Source organism: Centroberyx gerrardi, chromosome 14 (genome assembly GCF_048128805.1).
Source record: "Centroberyx gerrardi isolate f3 chromosome 14, fCenGer3.hap1.cur.20231027, whole genome shotgun sequence".
Classification (NCBI taxonomy): Eukaryota; Metazoa; Chordata; class Actinopteri; order Beryciformes; family Berycidae; genus Centroberyx; species Centroberyx gerrardi.
This window is the reverse complement of record NC_136010.1, coordinates 15798651-15821586: the sequence shown is the minus strand read 5'-3', so window position 1 is coordinate 15821586 and position 22936 is coordinate 15798651. Positions and strand designations below refer to the sequence as shown.

At 41.3% G+C, this 22936-nt stretch overlaps 2 protein-coding genes across 2 annotated transcripts; one reads left to right on the top strand and one right to left on the bottom strand.

Annotated features, from left to right (window-relative positions):
* LOC139928299 (tRNA 2'-phosphotransferase 1-like) lies at positions 1 to 6570 on the bottom strand. The gene is made up of 4 exons (XM_078288094.1): positions 6565 to 6570; positions 5311 to 5392; positions 168 to 317; positions 1 to 74 (listed from the first exon to the last, which is right to left on the bottom strand). Exons 1-4 carry the CDS (start codon positions 6568 to 6570, stop codon positions 1 to 3), a joined length of 312 nt encoding a protein of 103 aa, XP_078144220.1.
* Positions 6571 to 8605: 2035 nt separating this feature from the next.
* On the top strand, positions 8606 to 22217 carry LOC139928275 (cytosolic sulfotransferase 3-like). Its single transcript, XM_071920751.2, has 7 exons — positions 8606 to 8765; positions 8940 to 9068; positions 9488 to 9588; positions 20606 to 20732; positions 20829 to 20926; positions 21758 to 21932; positions 22105 to 22217. Exons 1-7 carry the CDS (start codon positions 8606 to 8608, stop codon positions 22215 to 22217), a joined length of 903 nt encoding a protein of 300 aa, XP_071776852.1.
* Positions 22218 to 22936: the final 719 nt, after the last annotated feature.

The window sequence follows — 22936 nt, the reverse complement described above, 5'->3', positions numbered from 1 at the left end:
TTAGCGGCTGGTTTTACCGGCGAGAGCTTTGGGGACATCGATAAATATGGCCAGGTCACAGTCTCTCCTCATGCCTCTCCTCAACATCCCATCGATTTACCTAAACGTTCAGCTGACATACTTGTCTCTGTGTCTCTCTCTTACTCACACACACACGCAGAGCTTACCGCTGATGACACCGCCCTCCCCTGGCAGGCCTGCAGCCAGGTGGATGTGTGTCCTCTTCATGCGGCTGAGGCCTTGCTGCTGGATGGAGCTCCAGTGGAGGTAGGAGCCATGAACCGCCTCACCAGCACCTTCAGCTCCAGATCCGTTCCCTGAAGACAACAACAACAACAACAACAACAACACATAACCAATAATAACACATTAAGTATGGGTTGTATGCTTCATGATGAAGTGCTCCTCATAAACTCCTACCACTGAGATCAGAAGTCGTAAATATGAGTTATTGTACACAAGGGCGGATATTTCATTTCACTGTTGGGGGGGACAATAAACAGAAAAATTTCTCAAGAGCAATTCCTGAAGGGGACACCAAAGGTGCCGCCAAAAGTACTGTTGTATTAAATGTATATAGAGGTCCATTATGAAACATTTCCATAAGCACTTCATTCCTTTCTTATGAAGATTTTATCAAATTGCCTTTGATATTACTGGGGTCTTTCTACTTGGCGTTTCGGTGCACTGAAAAATGATCGGATGTCTGTTTTTCTTTTCTCTGCCATTTTAACTGACCTGGCTGGCTGACAAATAGACACACACACACACACACACACACACAGCATGCAGGTTATTTACAGTAGTAGGTGAGATGCAACACCCATTAACTGAACTAAAGCTAACATATGCCTAATTAGATTTAGTTTTCCCGAAAAAGCAGATCTCTAATGTTTTGCTGTCAATGTGTAAAAGTCCAGAACGCTATGAAGCCTGCCAGAAACTTACTTCAGGGTCTTTTTTAAGAATTAAGTCTTCATTTATTTCCAAAATTATAAACACAATTACATAGTGGCAGCCATTTTACATGCAGTAAGAAAAAAATAATATACTTAGAGCCTAATTACGTAGGGTAAGTTAATCTTAAATAGCCTATTATATTATAGAAATATTACTGTTACCATCTACAAAAGATAATTTTGGTATGAAAACCCGCATTTTAATTTAACCAAGTATCCTGTATCATAAATACATGTCTGGCATTTGTAACAAACCAAACCGCTTGAAAATCGGTCGAAAATGAGGATTAGGTTATGAGGATTTTAATTGTGGATAGACCTCCTGCCTCCATAGACATACATGCATTAGGAGACGCGGCTGCTCCGTACCAATACGTTGACGCACAAGATTCAACCGCGAGGTAATGGAGCGAACAAAATGTAGTCTGGTTACAATTGTGAATGTGTTTTATTCTATTGAGTGGCAGAAGTAAAGAAAAATGTCTGACACATCCTTTGTTTTAAGTTAACCTTTGCGAAGCAGCTACTTACTGAAGGTCTGCCACCACTGACACACTTCCAGAGATCCTCCACAGACACTCGTACCGAGGGCTAATGTGTGTGTGGGGGTCCGGACCCCCCTGTCCCCCCCGTAATTTCCGCCCATGATTGTACATTCAAGTGCTTTTGGTTAGAAATAATAACAAAACCCTGTAGCAAAAGCAGCTTTGCAGTGGCTGATCAGGAAATCAAGCAGCACAAGGCGACTTTGTGCTGCAGCTGCAGAACGAAGAGGAGAAAATGCTTACCAGGCATATATATATTAAAATAGTACCCAAACGTTGTTGAACATCACTTTCTCTGCCAAATTACGCCACATCTCGGCAACTCGGGTCTCACAGAAAATTCCAACACTCCCAGACGTATTGATCACTGTGTTGGGTCATTCATGTGCTCTCAACTGCAATAACGATATTTCCGACAGCAATTGAAGGCAGCATAAGCTCAGATAAGGAGATAACAAATCCTGGCATATGCACAGTGCATCAGTGGCCAGTGTGCTGAGGAAATCAAACATCCTCCCCTCGATGCTCTACGTTAGCATGTCTCTCTGCAGGAATACCTGAGACTCATCTGAGATAGTGCTGGTCAAAAATGAACGCACGAATCATTTGTACCGGATCATTCTCGGGCTCGATACGTATCGAGTCTGTAGTGGTACGTACTGGTTCCTCCCACTTTGAGTTTCCAAAGCTCATTAAACGACTGAATGATTGCCATGTATCTTAAATGAAGACATCGCACGTTCCAACCCGCTCTTTGTGGAAGTAGTATATATTATTGTTGAGCGTGCCGTTCATTCAGGATTTCTAGTTTAACTTTCAAATCACTATCCAAGCTGTCCGAGTCAAGCAGCATCGTACTTCCATGTCGAGTCGTTCCTTGAGTCGTTTGAGTATTCCATATACGGGTTACGTACGTACTGAAACTCGACAACTCGCTCAACAATGTAGTACTACTTCCTCATTGAGCCAGCCGTTCATTCGGGTTGTCGAGTTTCAGTACGTACGTAACCCGCATACGGAATACTGGAACTCGACTCGACACGGCAGCGACACTGAATGCTGGAGTTGCTGCTCGTGGCCGACAGCCTGCAAAACACTGTGCCTGTGGTACTTTACCACAAAACTGTTTTGTTGTAGGGACGATAAGTTGATAGACATGGTTTCACTGAACAAACAAATAATATTCTTTGTGTATACTACTGTATGTCCTTGTATTGAGCGGTTGTATAGTTTTGTGTCATGTGCCGACTTGTGTTTTCCCCCTCGGGGCTTGCCGTATAGATACTGCTTTGTTGAATGAGTCGTTCATGTGCCGGTATACTGAAAACTCAAACTTGACTTGACATGGCAGGAGTATCGAACGTTTGACATGCTGCTTGTCTCGGTCAGCCTGCAGATACTGTGTCTGCCCAGGTAGGCAAGCTGCTGCGGTTTCCAGCTTGGTTGGTAGTTGTTTATCCTTTTGGTGTAACTAATCTTGTACTTTGTCTTAAGCCATATTACTAACAAATTTAAATAAAAGTATGCTTTTGTACTCTGTTAATTATTTTCTTAAACAATTACACACACCAAATTTGAAAACGACTATTACAGTGCTTCTCTCACCATATAGACAATTATAATCAATAAAACTAAAAACTGTTAACATTCTAAAATCTAATGAAATAGAAACAATTAACAGTAATTAAATAGGATATCTGGCCCTCTACTGGCCTAAAACAAGTACAACACTCAGTGTGTAAGCACACAGGACATTGCCTGAAGCTGTATGAAGACCAGATAGCTCCGTCTAAGAAAAAGCTCAAAAACTCGAAAGTTCGATTCATTTAGGATGTACTGACCCGACATGAACGAATCAACAAAAAGACTCAAACTTCCTGGCACTAATCTGAGATCTTGGAGATCTCCTGCTCCGCCTACCTGTACCGACTGGCCCTGATTGGCTCGAATCTGCAGACGGCTGTCCTCCGGACGGGGGCGGCCTTAAGCATCTGGGGGCCCGTTTCAAGAGCTAATGTGCAAAAAAAAAAAATAAATAAAAGAGAAAAAAAAGCGAGGATTCAAGTTGGTTTGCATCAATAATGGTACATTTTCGGATTTCAACTTAAATGCATTATGTGCACTTTCAGCATCATGGACAGCTCAACATAGTGTCACGTGTGTGGAGAAACTCGGGGTCTGGACCCAAACGCAGACCGGCACACAGAGAACTGGGGTTACGTAAAAGGTTTTAATAGGGAACTGAGGCAAAGTACAAAATAAAGCAGGTAATCCAAAAAGTCAAGAACTCAAAGAGGCCGACAGGCAAAAGGCAAAAACTAAACAAACAAGGAGTCCAAGGCTGGCAGGTAGTTAGAGGAAAAGACTTACTAAACAAACACAGGGCAGGTAACCAGGCAAGGAACACAAGGAACACAACACGTAACAAAATGAGGAACTGGCAACACACACTGAAAAACACAACCTATATATACACAGACAGGGACTAATGACACACGAGGAACAGCTGGCAGGAGGGGAGAGAGTCCGGGAGCCAATTGGCTGGAAGCAGGCTGGTGAAGGGGGAACAAGGTAACAGGGCTAACGAGGGTGATGCAGGGCAGGTGTGGAGGGAAGGAGCACAGAAGGGAGGAAAGTCCGAGGACATCTGGTGGCTGGTGGGAGGATGGCAGGACTGGGGAGTGAAAAGAGTGGTTGACCAGGACACAGGGGCAGACAGGGGCAGATCATGGCAGACACAAGGGCTAGGGCTGAGATCGTGACACATAGAAATAATCCAAACAATTCAAACAAACAATTACAAACCAAACAATTTAAAACTGAAACAATGACATTTTTGCTTTGGAATGAGGAGAAGCCTCGCCCTTCTCGACAACTACTAGTCTGCACTGAATAGCACTAGGCCTATGTGTTATGTATCAGCTGACATAAAAACAGCTTAAACAATTCCCTCAAATTAAACAAAAGCAATGCCATATTTTGCTTGGGAATGAAAAGTGTCTGAAACTACTAGTTGTTTACAATGAATTGCGCTTCGCGCTCTTTCAGCACCGTGGACAGCTCACGTCAGGCCTGGAGAGCTTGTTATTCATGCACTGTTGGCCTGGTAGGCTTAATTTAACCCTAAATAATTGCTTATAGAGATTCTTTTAATTATGGGTATTTGCTTTAGTTTGAGAATTTACTAGTTTGTATTAGTTGACACCGTTAGTAATGTTTGTAGTGAAAGAAATGACCCGCCTACCGTTTTGCTGTGAATATTGAACTGCTAACTGGTTCTAACTGCAATTAAAGCTGGCTGTTAGCTTTGAAACGGTGTCCGGTGCGTTATCTTTGATTGAAGTAACCACAGCTCGCCACAGTATATATATATATATATATATATATATATATTTATATATATATATATAAAAAGTGGGTGAATTATTCAATGCTTGCATGTCAGTCGGGGGCCCTTTGGGAGTGCAGGGCCCGTTTCAGTTGAAACGGGTGAAACATAACTAAGGCCGCTACTGATAAAGTAGTACATTATAACTGCCATGTTGTAAGGTATGAATTTCCTCTTTTTATGCATCTTTTTTATGAATCTTCATTTTCCCACCTTGAACAAGGTTTTTCCTGTTTTAGATAAATAAGAATGAACCCAAGCAAACCCCATTCAAAATGTCACATTAACTGTGTAGGTATTAAATTGAAAAAACAAAACCGTCTTAGACCAACACTTGCTATCAAAATTGTGTCAGAAGCAGTACCAGCAATACAAAGTGATCTTGGTGTTTACCTAGACCAGTTTGTGAGCGTCTCACCTGCACTCATTTGAAGAGCCATCTGGTTCGCTCCATGGCACAGAGCATAGGACATGGACTTTGACAGGCGGACATCTCTGTCCTGGTAGAGGAGGAGGCACAACTCATAACAGACTCACTCACTCAGCTCTAACTGTACCACTGGTCTAAATATACTCCCCAACCTTGTTTCCACCCTTGTTTGTCTCTTTGTATAAAACTAGTTTCCCATTCAGTCCATTTGTTCTATCTCTGTATGCTGTTCTCCATAGATTTAATAACAAAGACTTTGCTGAACAACAGCTAATCAGAGAGTGGTTTTTAATCTGGACCTGGTCTAATGTGATCTGGATGGAGAAATATCAGTGAAATCACCCTTTTTTGCATTTTCACAAATAGAATAAATGTTTCACAAATCTGAAACTGTGTTTTAATGAGTCTCTGGAGTGTCCTTGGTAATATAGTCCAGATTTGACAGGTCTAAGTATAGTGGTTTTTAATCTGGACCTGGTCCAATGTGGTCTAGACGTGAAAAAAGCAGTGAAATCTCCTTTTTTTGCATTTTCACAAATAGAATAAAGGTTTCGAGGTCAATAAGAAAAAAATGCTACAGTAAAAATGAATAAAACTCAGGATTATGATACCCTGTGATGTCCCCTGTCATATTGGAGTATTAGTTTCTTGAGACCTTTTGATACTCAGCAGGTAGGACCACAGCAAAAGAAATAGCAATAAGACTGAAAATCAGTTTACCATGAGTAAGGGCAATAAGAAAAAAATGCTACAGTTAAAATGATCAAAATCCAGGATTGTAAATGAATTAAAGACTATTTCATTCTATGATTCATTCTCATTTCATCTTCCCCCTATTTGTTACGTTTTTCAGTTCATGAATTAGCTTGAAAATGACTGAACAACACCATCTACAGACGTCTCATCCAAAGGAGGGTGCTCACTCATAGGACAGAGTCCCTGTCTCTGCCCTGGGGGATTGGGGATATTATTCATGAGACCAGAGGGAAGAGCATCTCCTACTGGTCCTCCTTTTTTTTTAAGTGGCAGGTTGTTTTACAGTGGAAAAAATACATACCTGTAGTTATTTCAGTGTCATCTTAATTTACATGAGAGAGAAACAGGCTGAAAAGTAGTGGAGATGAGAGAGAGATTTCAGGAAGAGTGTGGGAGGTGGGGAGAGGAAGAAATAATTGTCCCTTTTCTTTGTTTTTTCCACTTCTGTCTTTTTTCTGTCTCTCTTTCTTGCACTCCTCCACTCACAGCCATGTGGACTCAGCAGTGTGTGTGTGTATGTGTGTGTGTGTGTGTATGCGTGCGTGTGTCACCCAGCTCAGTCTGATAGTGAGAGTTTACACAAGCATATTATGAAAGGTACACAACCCACCCACCACCACCACACACACACACACACACACACACACACACACACACACACACACTCTTTCTCTACATATACTGTAGTTCTCTGTCTCTTTTTCAGTGTGTGTCTATCTTTCTCTGTCTCTTGGCCTCTTTGTTGATCGCTTCACCTTACTTTGTTTCTCATTTCTCTTTCTCTCTCTCTCTCTCTCTCTCTCTCTCTCTCTCTCTCTCCACAATGGAAATTTCTCTGATACCACATATAGATTAAGCTTTGTTTCTGTTCTGTATTGTTGTATTAGGTTAGAAGGCAGAACTGTTTCTCCTGTACAACCTCATTTTGACACACACACACACATGACTTGCCAGACACTTAGTAAGCTGACTGCATATGGTAAGGACACTACCAACACAGCTCAATAATCTCTTGAAAATGTGTTTAAAGGGAGTGAGCCTTTATAAAAACTCCAGAGGTACGTATGTAAAGAAAAATGGTAGTTGTAGCACGATTGTTGGAGCAGAGGCACTTCCGTTGTAGTCAGTGCTGCAATCGCAGTGCGTGTGATGGTACGTTTTCACAGGGGCATCACTGGATGGGAGGGATCGAATACATGAAAGCTGCTTGTTAGGTAGATAACAGATAAGTAGATAACAGCAGTGTACTTGGTGATGATTTCTATAGCCTACTAGTGAGAACATCACCAGAAGACATAAAGGTTGTGAAGTTTTTAAGCGGGTAACTTGCAAGCACTCGACTGAGTTACTTTTAATAAAGACTAACTTAGTAAAGTAACTAGTTGCTATTTAGAACTATAGTAACAAAGTAAAGTAACTAGATGAGAGCAAATGACTGAACCTCTGAGATGCGTTCTATAATCGCTCTAGTGTTTATACTTTTTATGAGCGACAGTGTCCAAAATCAAAGTTGAGCGATGATGGAATATTGGTGACTTTGTAGCGATGTGCGGGCGATCATAAATCGTTGTACTATAAACTGCCCTTAAGAAAGATGAAGCTTTGGTGGCTATTGGAGCACAATGTAAGTAGCCTACAGCCTGTTTCCATGGGGTATTTCTCCTCCTGTAACGGAGAGCTGCTGGCCGGCGCGGAGAAATACACTTCTGGTGTGAACAGTCCAGCTGCGACTCGCTCGCAAAATCACAGTAGCTACTCGGCCGCTACGCGTCCGGTCCGAACCAAGCGTAAGCTAGCTAAAGAAAATAACACAGAGCGAGCTGGGAAATATTTACTTTATTATTTGTTTTCTTAACAGTCTTCTTTACAGTGTTGAGGCTAAGCAATTTCACTGTATTTAGGCCTAGATGCTGCCGGGATGTTGCAGGATGCAATTTATCTCGGCCAGTAGGTGGTGCATGGCCTTTCTTGACTGCTACATTAACTTTAAGACTGTTTATTTCTAGGCTATGGTCAACTTCTCTAATCTAAACCACTGCCTGTTTTTGAATATGCAAAATCATTTTATATGAACTTGCTAAATTAATTTCAGTCAGAGACAGAAAAGGTTGGGAGAAAGAGAGGGGGAATGACATGCGACAAAGGGTCCAGATTCAAACCCAGGATGTCGCGTTTACATTGTATGCACCTTAGACCACTGGCCCACCAGGATGCCCCCAAATATTGTAGCTTTAACCAAAAGTATTTTGATATAATTCTTCTGTGAATAATGCTGAAATGTATAGGTTGGTAACATAAGTACATCATTTTAGTCTGTTCAGTCGAACAAGAATAATGAGGAATATAAAATGAATTAGCAAGCTGCTGTACTCTTCAGACATCCACACTGGCGGTTAAGTTTGTTTTTGTTTAGATTTAAATGATGAACAGCTACGTGGACTACAAATAATAACAATATACAGTCCAGACAAATATCTTAGCAATCTTAGCAGCTCAAGAAATAATTCATGTCATATTTGTATTTTGAATGAAAAATGTCACACTCTTACAGATGGAGCATCCACGGCCCAAACTCTTTGACTTCCATGGAGTTTCCATGACCAACCACTACACTGACAACTGGGACAATGTACAGAACTTCAAAGCGAGACCAGATGATATTGTTATAGCTACTTACCCCAAAGCAGGTATGACTGTGTGTATGAGGTTCTGGGAATTAGCTAAAATAATATTGTGTCTGGCATTATATTTATGCTGATATATCTGTGATTGTATAGTGATGAACGCAATGGGTTGGCATGTTTAAGATGTTAAGGCCATTGAACGATTTGTATTCATGTGTTTCTCTTTTCTACTCTTAGGAACCACATGGGTCTCTTACATCCTTGACCTTCTGTATTTTGGCCAGATGTCTCCAGAGCGTCAGACATCCATCCCTATCCATGAGAGAGTGCCTTTCCTGGAGATTAACAACCCGTCTCTATCCACAGGTTGAATCATCTGATCACATTCATCCACACTTAAATTAGCATGGCACTGAAAACATGCTATTTCAGTTCATTAATCTTGTACAGTCACCACTGATGCGCTCTACCTTATCTTTGTATTAGTGGTGCCTTTGTCTTCATCTATATCATTTTTGTTTGTTTTATCTCACTTGCACAAATGAGTGATTGTATCTCTTTTTCCTGTTCTTTGTAATTGTATTTAAGCACTATGATTTTATCACCACTTTCCTTCTATGTTTTATCTGTGTAACTAAACCAGCCTAAAAAAATTCTCTGTCTTTTAATTTTATCAGGGTGTCTACTGTGTAAGGCACTATAATGTTTAATAGTCATATTGTTCTCTGGCTTCTAAACAACTAAGCCCATCCTCTGTTGGTGACTAACTCTACCCCTCTATAAAGGAATAGATTTGGCAGAAAAGCTTCCCACCTCTCCTCGCCTCATCAAAACTCATCTACCAGTCCAGTTGGTGCCCAAGTCCTTCTGGCAGCAGAACTGCAGGGTACAGGATGTACTTTCTTTATCTGTACTTAGTCTGTAAATGAGTGAATTGCAACTCCCATTACTTGCCTGACTCTGATCGATAACAAGTGTTTTTGCTTTGTGCAGATTGTCTATGTGGCCCGTAATGCCAAGGACAATGCGGTGTCTCATTCCAAACTTCTTTATCTGTTCTATGAAGATCTGATCGAGGTAACTTAGTTGTTGTGGTGGTGGTGGTGGTGGTATGAGAGAGAGAGAGAGAGAGAGAGAGAGAGAGAGAGAGATAGAGAGAGAGCGAGAGAGAGAGAGAGCGAGAGAGACACTGTCCCAAAGAAGAGACATCGATGTGTTAAACATGCATCCTTTCAAAGACTGTGTGTTGTAGTGAAAGATGGAGTCAATGTCTTTATTTTATGTGTTACAAGGTTTCTCCCTTCATGAGAAAAGCTAGAGTGAAAAATGTTCTGTGAAGATAAAGCTACAAGGAGAGAAAGCATATTTTCCCCACTGAGCTCATGATGTACTCAAATTTTGTGTGTGTGCTCAGGGCAGGGCCATGACCTGAAGGCGATCACACTAGGAACAGGAGGTACACGCCTAGACTCACTTCAAGATGTCACATAGTATATTAATGGACGTATTAAACAAGCTGACTGTTGACTGGATGAGACTGACACAGACAGTTTTTGGACAGACCAGGTGAGTGGATACAAGTTTGACTGCCAATACAAGCAGTTATTTGAATTATTCACAAAGAGAGAGTGAATAATTCTGTGAGAGGTTTTTTGTACTTGTTACAAGTCACTATTCTGCAAGTTAAAAGGCAGATACTCTTACACTACGTGATATAGTAGTAGCTAGTAGTAATAGGCAGTATGTGGGCACTTATTTTAACATGCTACAGAATGTTTACATTTTTCTAAATTAGTCACTAGCACCTGTAAGAACTAGTATCTATTATATAGCAGCTACTAAAAATATATTAGCAACTAGTAGCTGCCAAAATAATGACTAGTGACTAAAAAATAAGTACTAGAAGCTAATTTTGGTGACCATACTTTTTAGGGAATAAATTATGAAACAGCCAGCCATAAACAGGACCAGTGCGCATTTGTTGCTTCCCACCATCACATTTGCTGCAATACATTTTTGTTTACATCGTCAGACCAACTGATCTTTGTTTAGGTCTTTGGATTTAGATGATGAACACACTATATTGTCTACATTGAAAAATATTAAATCCAGACAAATATCTCCGCTTGGGCAATATTTGCAATATTGTTTGTGTATTCTGAATTAAAAATGTAACACTCTTACAGATGGAGCTGCCACCTCGGCCCAAACTGTTTGACTTTCATGGAGTTTCCATAACCAAATACTTCACTGACAACTGGGACAATGTACAGAACTTCAAAGCGAGACCAGATGATATTCTTATAGCTAGTTACCCCAAAGCAGGTATGACTGTGTGTATGAGGTTCTGGGACTTAGCTTACAAGACAATATTGTGTTTGGCATCATATGTTGTTATATCTGTGACTGTATGTTGGTGAATGTACTAGGTTGGCAAGTTTCACATGCTAAGGCCATTGAACAACATGTATTCATATGTTTCACTCACAGGTAACACATGGGTCTCTCACATGCTTGACCTTCTGTATTTTGGTCAGACATCTCCAGAGCGTCAGACATCCATCCCTCTCCATGAGAATGTGCCTATGCTGGAGGCGAGCATTGCCCCTTCTTCATCCACAGGTTGATCACATTCATTCACACTTAATCAGTATTATAATGCAAACATACTTTGTATGCAAACTTCACTTCATTAATCTTGTACAGTCACCACTGGTGCACCCTGCGTTATGTTTGTAATATGTGGTGCCTTCTTCATAGTTTTTGTTTGTTTTGAGGTGAGATGTTTTAATACCCCTGAGCAGTTCCGTCTAATTTTCTGGCTATCTCAGAAAACTCATAAACCCCTTAAGTTTCACTCCGAGCACTGTGAGCAACATTTAACGTACATGTTACCGTTATAACAGTAACCTGCCTGCCTCCATAAATCATACCATTGTACCAAGGTTATTCAAAATAACAAATTACAGTAAATACATTTAATTGATAAATGCAATCTGGCATTCTATATCCAGGCCATTAGACTGAAAATGAACATAATACTTAATACTAAATGTCAATTGTGCTGTAGCACTAGCTGATCTTAAAGAGGCTCCTCTGCTCTGGGTGAGGATCTCCGAGGAATGGTCATGGTCCTGGAAAACATGAATAGATGAAATAGTTGTGACATCCGTCGTTCACATTTATTTTTTATGGGTTAGTGTTACGCCCTCAAAATCATGGCTCGCTCAAAAATGAGATTTATTTATTTATTTTTTATTATTTATTTATATCACAAAGTTTTCAAGTTAAAATACAAGAAGAGTAGGGAGGTCCAGCCAAACAGAACAAAAGCAGTGGGACACTACTGAGCCAACAAAAATTGGCAGCTTAACCATTGGTTTAATCACCCTAACGGACTTCTCCTCTGTCAGCACTCACCCTCAAGACTAATTTGTAGAATCCGGAACAAGCATAGTTACCGTCTGTGACCACAAGAGGGAGCCTTTTCCACAGCTGCCCCCAAATTTACCGAGTAAATTTGCTACCACAGAAAAGGCACTAATAACAGGCAACAAGGGGGGCTGATGTAGAAAGGATTAGTTCTGGTCCGGCAGGGCAGGAAGACTGACCAGGTGGCCAACTGGGTGGATATACAGTAAGTCCGGTCCTTGATCTCCGCACTTCTGACATGCCTGTCTGCCCCCAGAAACACTTGTATGACCTGCCCAACCAGCTACTGGGCTGATGGAAGTTGACTGTCCACAATCATCACAATGGTCTCGACTTGCAGGTCCTCTGCTTCAGTTCGCCACTTCTGGCCGACCCATCATCTTAAACAGAATCGGTCTCCAAACTACGATCTCCATGGCTCAAGAGGACTTTGTTTATCTTAAGCAGTACAATCCTACTCTCTGTGGAATGACATGTAGGACAAGCAGGTGTTTGCGGGTGCACGTTTTGCGCAGAGCCTTCAGGGTACACTTGGCTTGGTGCCCACGGACACAACGCCAGCAGCGGTGGTTCTCCTGGATCCATTTCTCCTTTTGTTCCTTAGTCAACTGCTTGAAGTTCGGACAGTAGCTTCTCTTCCTCTCTTGAGACTTAGCATCTGCTGGCCGAGACGAGGCTTCAGGGGCACTGCTGACTGGGGTTTTTTCAGTACTAAGGAGAATGGTGGTGGCTTTTGTGGGATGCTTTGAGTTTTTACGCTCAAAACATCCCTTTAGTCTTTAGTCTTTGTTTCTTTCCCTTCTTGGAAGTAACATCTCTCGGGGGATAACTGGAAACTTCCTGTACCTGCACCTCATATTCCAGCCATTCCGCGAGGTCAAGAAAGGTGGGGATGGGGAATCGAAGTGGATGAATAGACCTCCTGAAGCTGGATCTTTGGTCAGGAGGGAGCTTGCCAAACAGCCTTGAGAAATGGGAGCCAGATTCCAACTCAACAATGCCCTTTCACCCCAGCTGCTGCAGTATACTGATTAATGAGCGGACACGGAGCGCTACCTCTCAGGGAGATCTTTTAGAGTGTCTTGGAGGGGGGAAGTGTCTAAATCGCACTGCTTGTCCACAGGGATACCTCAAGGGTCAGTGCTTGGTCCCCTTCTCTTTTCAATGTACACCACCTCACTTGGTGCAGTCATCCACTCACATGGCTTCTCATACCATTCATATGCTGACGACACCCAGCTCTTCCTATCATTCCCGCCAGAAGACCCCACAGTCTCGGCACAGATATCAGCATGCCTTGCCGATGTCTCGGCATGGATGAAGGATCGCCACCTTCAGCTTAACCTATCAAAGACTGAGCTCCTTGTCATCCCAGCCAGTCCCTCTATCCAACAACAGATCAGTATCCAGCTTGAATCAGCTCAGCTCATTCCCGCAAAGTCTGCCAGAAACTTAGGTGTCATGATTGATGACCAACTAACCTTTAAGGAGCATGTGGCTTCTGTTGCTCGGTCATGTCGATTTGCCCTGTACAACATCAGGAAGATTAGACCCTACCTGTCTGAACATGCAGCACAACTCCTAGTACAGGCTCTTGTAATATCACGCCTTGACTACTGCAACTCCTTACTGGTAGGGCTCCTGGCAGGTACGCTCAAACTTCTGCAGATGATCCAGAACAGGGCGGTGCTTCTGGTCTTCAACCAGCCCAAAAGAGCACATCACTCCGCTGTTCATATCCCTCCACTGGCTCCCAGTTGCTGCCCGCATCAAGTTCAAGTCCTTGATGCTCACCTACAAAGCAGCAACCAAAACGACTCCCACCTACCTGAACTCCCTCATTCAGGTCTACGTTCCCTCCCGCTCACTATGCTCTGCCAAGGAGCGGCGCCTGGTGCTGCCACCACAACAGACAGACTCTTCTCTTATGTGGTTCCTCGGTGATGGAATGAGTTACCAAACTCCATTCGATCCGCAGAGTCCCTCTCAATCTTTAAGAAGAAGGCTAAAGACCCAGCTCTTTAGCAAACACCTTCTCACCTGATGGACTGTATAATTAAAAAAGGATGGAACCTCTATGCACTGCCTCGTGGCACCTATGTCCTGTTGGACTAGAACTTAGCTTTATGGCACTTACTCTCGTTGTTCTCTCCTGACTAGATTCTTGCTTGTGTTGTATTAACATCTAATGTGTACGTCGCTTTGGATAAAAGTGTCTGCCAAATGGGAAATTGTAATTGTAATTGTAAATTGTATACTGCCTGGGAGGGTTGCCAAAGGAGAGTTCTTTGTTATAGGCTGTTGGGTAGTCTGGTGAAGCTTTCAGAGGCTGAGCAGCATGAGACGATAGCTACAGTTGTCTCAGTCTTGCCTCTAGTTTAGCAGCAAAGCCAGAATCTAGGTTATACTCACCGTGTGGGCCTCTGAACCTGCTCCATGAATGAGGAAAAGTGGGAGCGTCCTGTGATCTTTGGCTGGCTCCTTGATAATGAGGGTATATGCTTCTCATTCGCTCTGGACCTGAATGATGTGCTGAGACAGATTGTGGTAACTCTTGTTGAGCTCTCTTGAGCTCTCTGACCTGCTCCTATAGTGCTTGCTTCCATTCCAGTCTCTGCAGCTCGCTGAGGGCATCAGGTAGTTGGCTTTTCCTTCATCGCAGATCGTTGCTATCTCTTTCCATGAAACAGGCTTGGTGGCGTACATCTGCATAATTTCACCTTGCTTGCTGTGGCTCTGAGAGTAGTGACAGGACTAGCTGAGCTTGGTGGTAAAGATCCTCATTTCCTCGTTCATACTCTCTGATAAAGGATAAATGGACTTGATGGCTGGCCGGCTGGAGTGTTGTAGGGTGAGAGAGAGAGCACTCCCTGAGGGTTGTCTTCCTTGTGCTGTTCAAAGAATGATGTCTGTTCAAGGAATGATATCTATTTAGCAACATAAATACGCATGGATACAACTTTCAACTTAAGATATTTTCACCATAGTAAGCAAATAAATTTACAATGGTGCCAGACTCCATGTGAGGTGCATGAGTGTATTGCAAGACGTGTGGTAAGATTCAGGGTTGGAATAATCAGCCAATGTGATCAGCAATACAATACCAAATACCACAAATATGGGCAATTTCTCATCCACCTCGGCTAGCATTTCCTGTGGGTTCCTAAAAGGCTCCATTCTAGGTTCCATCCTCTTCTTTATATGCTTCCACTCTACCTCCCACTAAAACCCAATGATCTCTGCACTTTAAATAACCTAAGGGACTGTCTTGAGGATAAGCTCAGAACCATCTCTAAAATCAAGTCCTTCCTCTTGTTTCATGACCTGGACAAAGTTATTCATACTTTCATCTCCTCCTGCCTCAATTATTGTAACTCCTTCTACACAGGTGTTAGTCATCTCTGTCCCGCCTGCAGCTAATCAAAAATGCTGCCACAAGGCTTCTGACTAGTACTAGATGGAGGGACCACATTTCCCCAGTGCTAGCCTCTCTTCACTGGCTCCCAGTACACTTTAAAGGAATAGTTCACCCAAAAATGAAAATTCTGTCATCATCTACTCACCCTCATGCCAGTTGAAACACAGGTGAAGTTTGTCCATATAACACACAGGGAGGTTGCCAGCACAACTCCATAGCAGCCTTCTCCAAAACAACTGAAGTCAGTGGGGACCAGTTCTTCAGAGTTCCAAAAAGACCTATATTTACACCATAATTTAGTGCAAATCTTAACTACAGCTGATTGATTTGCAACAAATAATGGTGTATAGGTCTTTCTATTCACAGTGTGATTGTTTGGCTGTTTTTGTTTTGGAACTCTAAAGAACAGGTGCCCATTGACTCCAGTTGTTTTGGTGAAGGCTGCTACAAAGTTGTGCTGGCAACCTCCCTGTGTGTTATATGGACACAAATTTCACCTGTGTTTCATTTGGCATGAGGGTGAGTAGATGATGACAGAATTTTCATTTTTGGGTGAACTATTACTTTAAGGTCTATATATATATATATATATATATATATATATATATATATATATATATCGATGATCTCCCATGCCCCCAGTCATCATCTAGGTCCCTTAAGTCATCTGACAAGAAACTATTGGCAGCTCCATGGTCTAGGTTGAAGCTTAGGGGGATCATGCATTTGTTGTTGCAGCCCCTAGATGATGGAGCAGCCTCCCCTAGTGCATCAGGTCTGCCCTAACCATGACACATTCAAATCCTGTCTTAAACCCATTTTTACTCCTTAGCATTTGACTTGATTTGCCTGTATGCGACTGTGTACTGATGTGTGCTGTGACTGTGTGTTGGTGCATCTGAGATTGTTGCTACTGTTTTGCACTTTGCTGTTGTCTGCACTTTTTTGTACAGCACTTTGGTCAATGTTGATTGTTTTTAAATGTGCTTTGTAAATACATTTACTTGACTCTAAACAACTCTGACTAAGCACATCATTGGTTTTTGACCAGCTCTACCCTGCTATAATGGAAAAGATTGGATAGATCAGCTCACCATCTCTCCTCGCATCATCAAAACTCATCTTCCAGTCCAGCTCCTGCCCAAGTCTTTCTGGGAGCAGAACTGCAAGGTATACTGTTTATGTACTCTCTTTATCTGTACCTAGTCTGTAAGTATATGAGTTATAATTCCCACTAGTAACGTAACAGTGATATGTTAAAATCGATAGCAATTTATGTTTTAGCAGTATTTACTTGAAATATTCATTGTAATAATCTGTGACATTTTCATATAAACCAGTGTCGCCATAGTGATTTGAACTGGGGCTGGGTGATAAATCGATTTGATCAATTAATTCGAATTTATGGTTTAGCACGATGTGTAAACATGAAAATCGAGTTTCACTTTAACCTGGGTAAATATGGCACGGATCGCTCTCTGTCAATCATGCCTCACCGCTTCCCTGAGCTTCCGCAGTTGATTACGACCACCGAGATTTCCCCTCAGACACAACACAGTATCAAGATGGCAGCACATGCTTCTACAAGTGAGGAGCTCGTTTCCAAAAAAGGCAGTGTCTCCTCAGTCATTTGGAAGTGGTTCGGTTTTGCAACGTCCGACGTCGAGCAAACCACTGTCCGTTGTAAAGTTTGTCTAAAGTCTCTGGCAACTAAAGGCAGCAGCGCGACAAATTTATTCCAGCATCTCTGACAGAGGCACAAAGCCGAGTGGAGAAGTGTGTGGCACTGTGACATGCACAAACAGCCCCCAAATGCCTGCTAAAAAGCAGGTAACATTGGCATAATTTTTTTATTTTTAAGTGATGAAAATGCATGTGAATTGAAAAACTGAGTGATAAATTGTTAAGTGATTTGACCCTTCTGAGGCTCGCCTTAAATGATAAATGGCAATGTTGAATGATAGGAAGTGGTGATAAATGATGAAAATGGCTCATCATATATAACATTCTGTGTAGACTCGGTTGTACTAACCAAAGATATTGTTATTTATCCAAATAACAAGCCTTGGGTAACAAAAGAACTTAAATCTGTCATAAACAAAAAGAAATGCATATTTTTCATGGGGAATGCCATGGAGAAAAAATAAATTTCTAGGAAAGTACGTAATGAGATAAGGAAAGCAAAAACAAGGTATAGGAAAAAGATAGAATTGCAATGCAGCAGTGGTGACCTAAGAGCAGCCTGGCCCCTGTCCTCCAGTAGTCAGAGGGTAGACAATATAAAAACCATAATAGCCAACAATAGATAATTCTAATTTACCAAATGCTTTTAACTCCTTCTTTTCTCGTTTTGAGACAATTGATTTTTCTGATAATGTCTCCAGGCTAAAACAGTCTCTGGTTTCACAAAATAATATGGTAATCACCCAGGATTGTGTGACATCCCTGTTTTAGTGCGTCAATGTAAGAAAGGCTCCTGGCCCTGATTCCATTTGTGGGCGCGGTTTGCGTTACTGTGCGGAACAACTTGGGAATGTTTTCTCAGTGCTTTTTCAACAGTCACTTGACTCTGGCCAGATTCCCATAATTTGGAAATCATCAACTATTGTACCAGTCCCGAAAACTAAAACACCTAAAGAACTAAATGAGTTTAGACCCGCTGCCCTTACTTCATTGGTCATGAAAAAGTTCGAGAAAATTATTAAAAACTTGATTGTTTCTTCTATTGATGGCAAACTTGATCCACTTCAATTTGCCTATCAGGCTGGTAAAGGCGTTGAGGATGCTAAACTTTTTATTCTTAATAATGTGTACAAGCATCTGGAAAAACCCCAGGCCCATGTCAGGCTTTTCTTTGCTTACTTTTCTTCTGCTGTTAACAAAATGCAGCCACACATTTTAGTTGAGAGACTAGCCTCAGATTTTAATTTACCTGATCAGCTTTTGCTGTGGATTCTGGAGTTTCTTACCAAGAGAGAGCAAAATGTCTTGGTGAATGGCAATATGTCCAGTTCAAACTACTACTAAATTATTACAAATACTAGATCGCCCAAGGGGTGTGTCCTGCTGTTACCCTTGCATTTTATTATGTACATGGACAGCTGCAGAAGCAGTAAAGAGGGCAGTTATTTAGTCTAATTTTCAGATGACACTGCCCTATTGTCCCTCCTTCAGGCCCCAGAATTAGATCATGGAGATGCTCTCCCTGCCTTTGTAAAATGGTGTGATGATAATTTCTTGGAGCTGAATGTATCAAAAACTAAGGAGTTAGTAATTGATTTTCGACAAAGCAAGGATGATGCTAAGGCGTGCACTGTACATGGAGAGGATGTTGAAATTGTACATTGTTACAAGTATCTGAGAACTGTGTTTGACTCTAAATTGAAGTGGGATGTAAACACTGAATCCATTGTCAAGCGTAGTCAACAGAGAACCCACCTTATGAGGAAACTAAACTCCTTTTCAGTGGACAGAAACATTTTATGTCGTTTTTACAAATCTTTTATTGAGAGCCATTTAACTTTCTCCTTCACTTGTTGGAATCAACAGCCTGTCCTTGAAAGACAGAAACAGTCTGAACAACATTGTTAAGACTTGTTCAATGATTATTGGCATTGTCTTTCTGGGAGAGGATGTACTGAGCAAGGCAAAAAACATAATGTATCAGCCCAGTCATGTCCTGGCAAACAAATTCATTCTAATGCCTGCAGGACGCAGGTACACAGTGCCCCCTAGGAGAACTAATCGGTACTCCAAATCATTCATCCCCTCTGCTATTAAGTTGCTGAATGAGCACTTTGAGCACTTTTTTAAATTGTGTAGTTATTATAACTATTATTGACTAATTTATTGTACTTCTGTTTGATATTTGTCTTGTGTGTTTGACATGTGTTTTTTGTGGTTATGGTCATGTAGGCTGCAACAAATTGCTCTTTCAGGGATGAATAAAGTTGAATCTGAATCTGAAAAGATGACTTGCCACTTGCTCCCTCCTCTGTCAAGGAAGTTTGAAAAGACAAATATGTATACAGAAGAGATGACATAAAACTAATGCAAACTGAATAACAGAGCTGGATTTAATGTTTTTTTTCCCATGGCATAAGACGTGTTCATCAATAGCCAAAGTCAGGTCAGTCTGTTGATCAGTCAAACAGTGCTCTCTCACCTCGTACTGAGTGATGCTCGTTCGCCCAGTTACCATTTCGCCAAGTTTTGCAACTGCAGTGGCTTATGTATGCGTGACAAAAACATAATTTTTTTACTGGCTAATTTTTTACTTACAACTACATTGAGCTAACAAAGCAGTTTTACATCAACATTTATTAGGTTTTCCCAATGCAAACAAAACGGCGCTCTCTTAACTCCCATTGAATGATGCTCTCCTCCTCAGTGTTACAGTTTCGTAATGTGTGCGTTTGTAACTTACTATACTGAACTAGCGAAGTAGTTTTGTGTAACAGGTGTGGAATTCGTTACATTTTGGGCAAATGCTAACAAAATATTTTGACAAACAGGCTAGTACGTTATGTGGTACTGAAACGTTAACCTACCAGAGCATAGCAATATTGTAGAGTGGATCTCTTCTTGACAAAACATTGGTGAATGATGTGTGTTATCCTGATTATTCCAACACTGTAGTACCTTCAACTACAGCAACAGTTGATGTTGCACATCTAGCTAGGCGCTGTGGGACTGGACAGCATCTGTACTTGTCTGTATTTGTTCACCTACAAACAAGTAGAGTGAGTAAGTCCTCTTCCTGTTTAGGTTGAGGCCCCTCCTTTGGCAATCCTGAAAAATTTGCGGGAAATCATACCAGGGGACGCACAGAATAAACACATAGAAAGCAACACAGAATAAACCAGTTTTCATGGTTACGGTCTTGTTTTTCTACAGTCATGATTTGCTATCAAAATTAATTTGAGAATTGGGTAGGGTAGATTTTTGGTCACGGTTAAATAACATTACTACTTTAAATTGCAACTTTAGTATAAAATGAAAACTTCGCTTTATGTGATGTGGACACTGAGGTAAAAGTTCTCCCTTCATGCAGATTGTCTATGTGGCCCGTAATGCGAAGGACAATGTGGTTTCCTATTTCCACTTCGGCCACATGAGCATGCTTCAGCCAGAGCCAGGAGACTGGAGCAGCTTTCTGCAGAGATTCATGGAGGGAAAGAGTGAGTTGAAAATAGTGGAGGTGTTTTAGTGTAAAAGAGGCTTGGTATTTAATTTCCTCTCTAGATGATCTTTCATGCATATTTGTATGATTTCAGTGGTGTTTGGGCCCTGGTATGACCATGTGACTGGCTGGTGGGAGAAGAAACAGACTCATTCCAAAATCCATTATATGTTCTATGAAGATCTGACTGAGGTGAGTTAGTTGTTATTGTTGTGGGGTGTGTGTGTTTGTGTGTGATTTTTAACACAACACACATTTGTGTTACTTTTCAACACAAGCTACAACTAGCAACAATGTGTCAGTATGTGTCGTTTTTAACAAAGAAGACAAAACTTAACTGCCCTTAATGGTACGTTCAGATTACAGGCTACAAAGCAACAGGAAGTCATTCATTTTCAATTGAAGCCAGCAACACAAAGCTACACACACCAGTGCGTAAAATGTAAGCTGAAGTTCAGCTGGCTTCAACTTTTTTCCATGCTCTGAAGATGTGGTGAAGTACGAACCAATCAGAGTAGAGGGAAGGTGGGGTAGGCCAGTTATATTTACTTTATTATTCTGTACTTCATTAATTATTTAAATTAACAAGAACGATTATTTGTCAAAAAAAATAAAAACGAGACAAAAACAATGTGAACATATGGTAAACTTGACTGTTAGCTAATTTATCAAAAAAACGTCATGTCTAATTTAGGTCATTGTCACATAATCCTGTCGTGGTGGAGGAACATAATCTTCACATTATTCCTGTATAAAACACCTAATCTGTGTTTCACAGTTCATGTTTACTTCATGAAATTTTGTGAGACTGTTGTTTCCTCTGAGGAGTTAGTACTGTAGGTCAAAAGAAGTCACAGATGTGTTAAATATGACACATGCTTTCTAAGAGTGTGTGTCAGAAAGATGGACAGAGTATTTTCAATTTGCCTTGTGTTACAAGGCCGACACTGGGATTGCCTATTGTAAACCTCTGCAGTAGTGTATAGCAGACAGATTGTGTGTGACCACTGTGTGTGTCTGCAGGACACTGGGAGAGAGATAGACCGTCTCTGCTCCTTTCTTGGTTTGTCTCCTTCAGCCGAGGAGAAGGAAACAGTCATAAGGGGAGTGCAGTTTGACAATATGAAAAAGAACAAAATGACCAACTATTCCACCGTCCCAACTATGGATCTCAAGGTTTCTCCCTTCATGAGAAAAGGTACAGTGAAAAATGTTCTGTAAAGGTAAAGCATCTACAATGTGAGAAAGCATATTTTTTCCCCGCTGAGTTCATGATGTGTTCAGATTTTCATTGCTCACACCAATATCTGCTCAAATCATCCCTCGCAGATTTCACTAAAACACCTGATTGATTCTCTCTGCTTCTCCAGGAAAGGTTGGTGACTGGAAGAACCATTTCACTGTGGCCCAGAGTGAACAGTTTGATGAAGACTACAAGAAAAAGATGAAGAATCCCACACTGTATTTCCGCACTGAAGTGTAGAGAGGTCTCGACTCTAGTTGTCTGCCTGAACTAGCTTTGCAGGCTTTGCTTCACGTGTTACAAGGTTTCTCCCTTCATGAGGAAAGGTTCAGTGAAAGATTTTCTGTGAAGGTAAAGCATCTACAAGGAGAGAGAGCATACTTTCCCCCCTGAGTTCATGATGTGCTCAGATTTTCATTGCTCACATCAATATCTGCTCATTTGCTTAGACACATCAATAAAAGAATACATCTCTGATCAGGGGGTTGTGCTTTAATGGTTGTTCTCAAAATTGTATGTCATACTTAATTGATTCATGACATATTGTCACTCAAATTTGTGGGGAAAATCAAGTTCCCCACTCAAAATCTGTGGGAAAATTAAGTTCCCGTTGTCTCTCATGTGGTAGCGCAGACCTGTGTGGAATGTGTATATATCTTGTTACTGGTGGAACATTGTGCAGCATCATTTGAATTCAGCCAGTTAACTATCAGAAAGTGCATAAAAATCAGTGCATAGCAAATCAGATGTCTGGGATGATTTCTTTACATGAATATGCATGTCTGAAGTAAGACTCTCCATGTAAAATGAGGGGCTATAAGTGTAGCAGATAAATGTACAGCAGGGCTAACATTTACTGCCCCTTATAAAACTGGGAGCAATATATTTTTATGTGTACAGTAAAATGGAACTCAAGAATCTCAGTCATCACTTCCACTCACATTTTCTTCTATGTGCAA

Excerpts from the sequence above, each read along its gene's own strand:
- LOC139928275 (XM_071920751.2), top strand. The coding sequence starts at position 8,606 with ATGAAAAATGTCACACTCTTACAGATGGAGCATCCACGGCCCAAACTC. Across the intron at positions 9,589-20,605 it reads TCTGGCAGCAGAACTGCAGG|ATTGTCTATGTGGCCCGTAA; the intron begins GTACAGGATGTA and ends CCCTTCATGCAG. Across the intron at positions 20,927-21,757 it reads TCTATGAAGATCTGACTGAG|GACACTGGGAGAGAGATAGA; the intron begins GTGAGTTAGTTG and ends GTGTGTCTGCAG.
- LOC139928299 (XM_078288094.1), bottom strand. Across the intron at positions 318-5,310 it reads GGCTCTTCAAATGAGTGCAG|GGAACGGATCTGGAGCTGAA; the intron begins GTGAGACGCTCA and ends TGTTGTCTTCAG. Across the intron at positions 75-167 it reads GGAGGGCGGTGTCATCAGCG|GCATGAGGAGAGACTGTGAC; the intron begins GTAAGCTCTGCG and ends TGTTGAGGAGAG.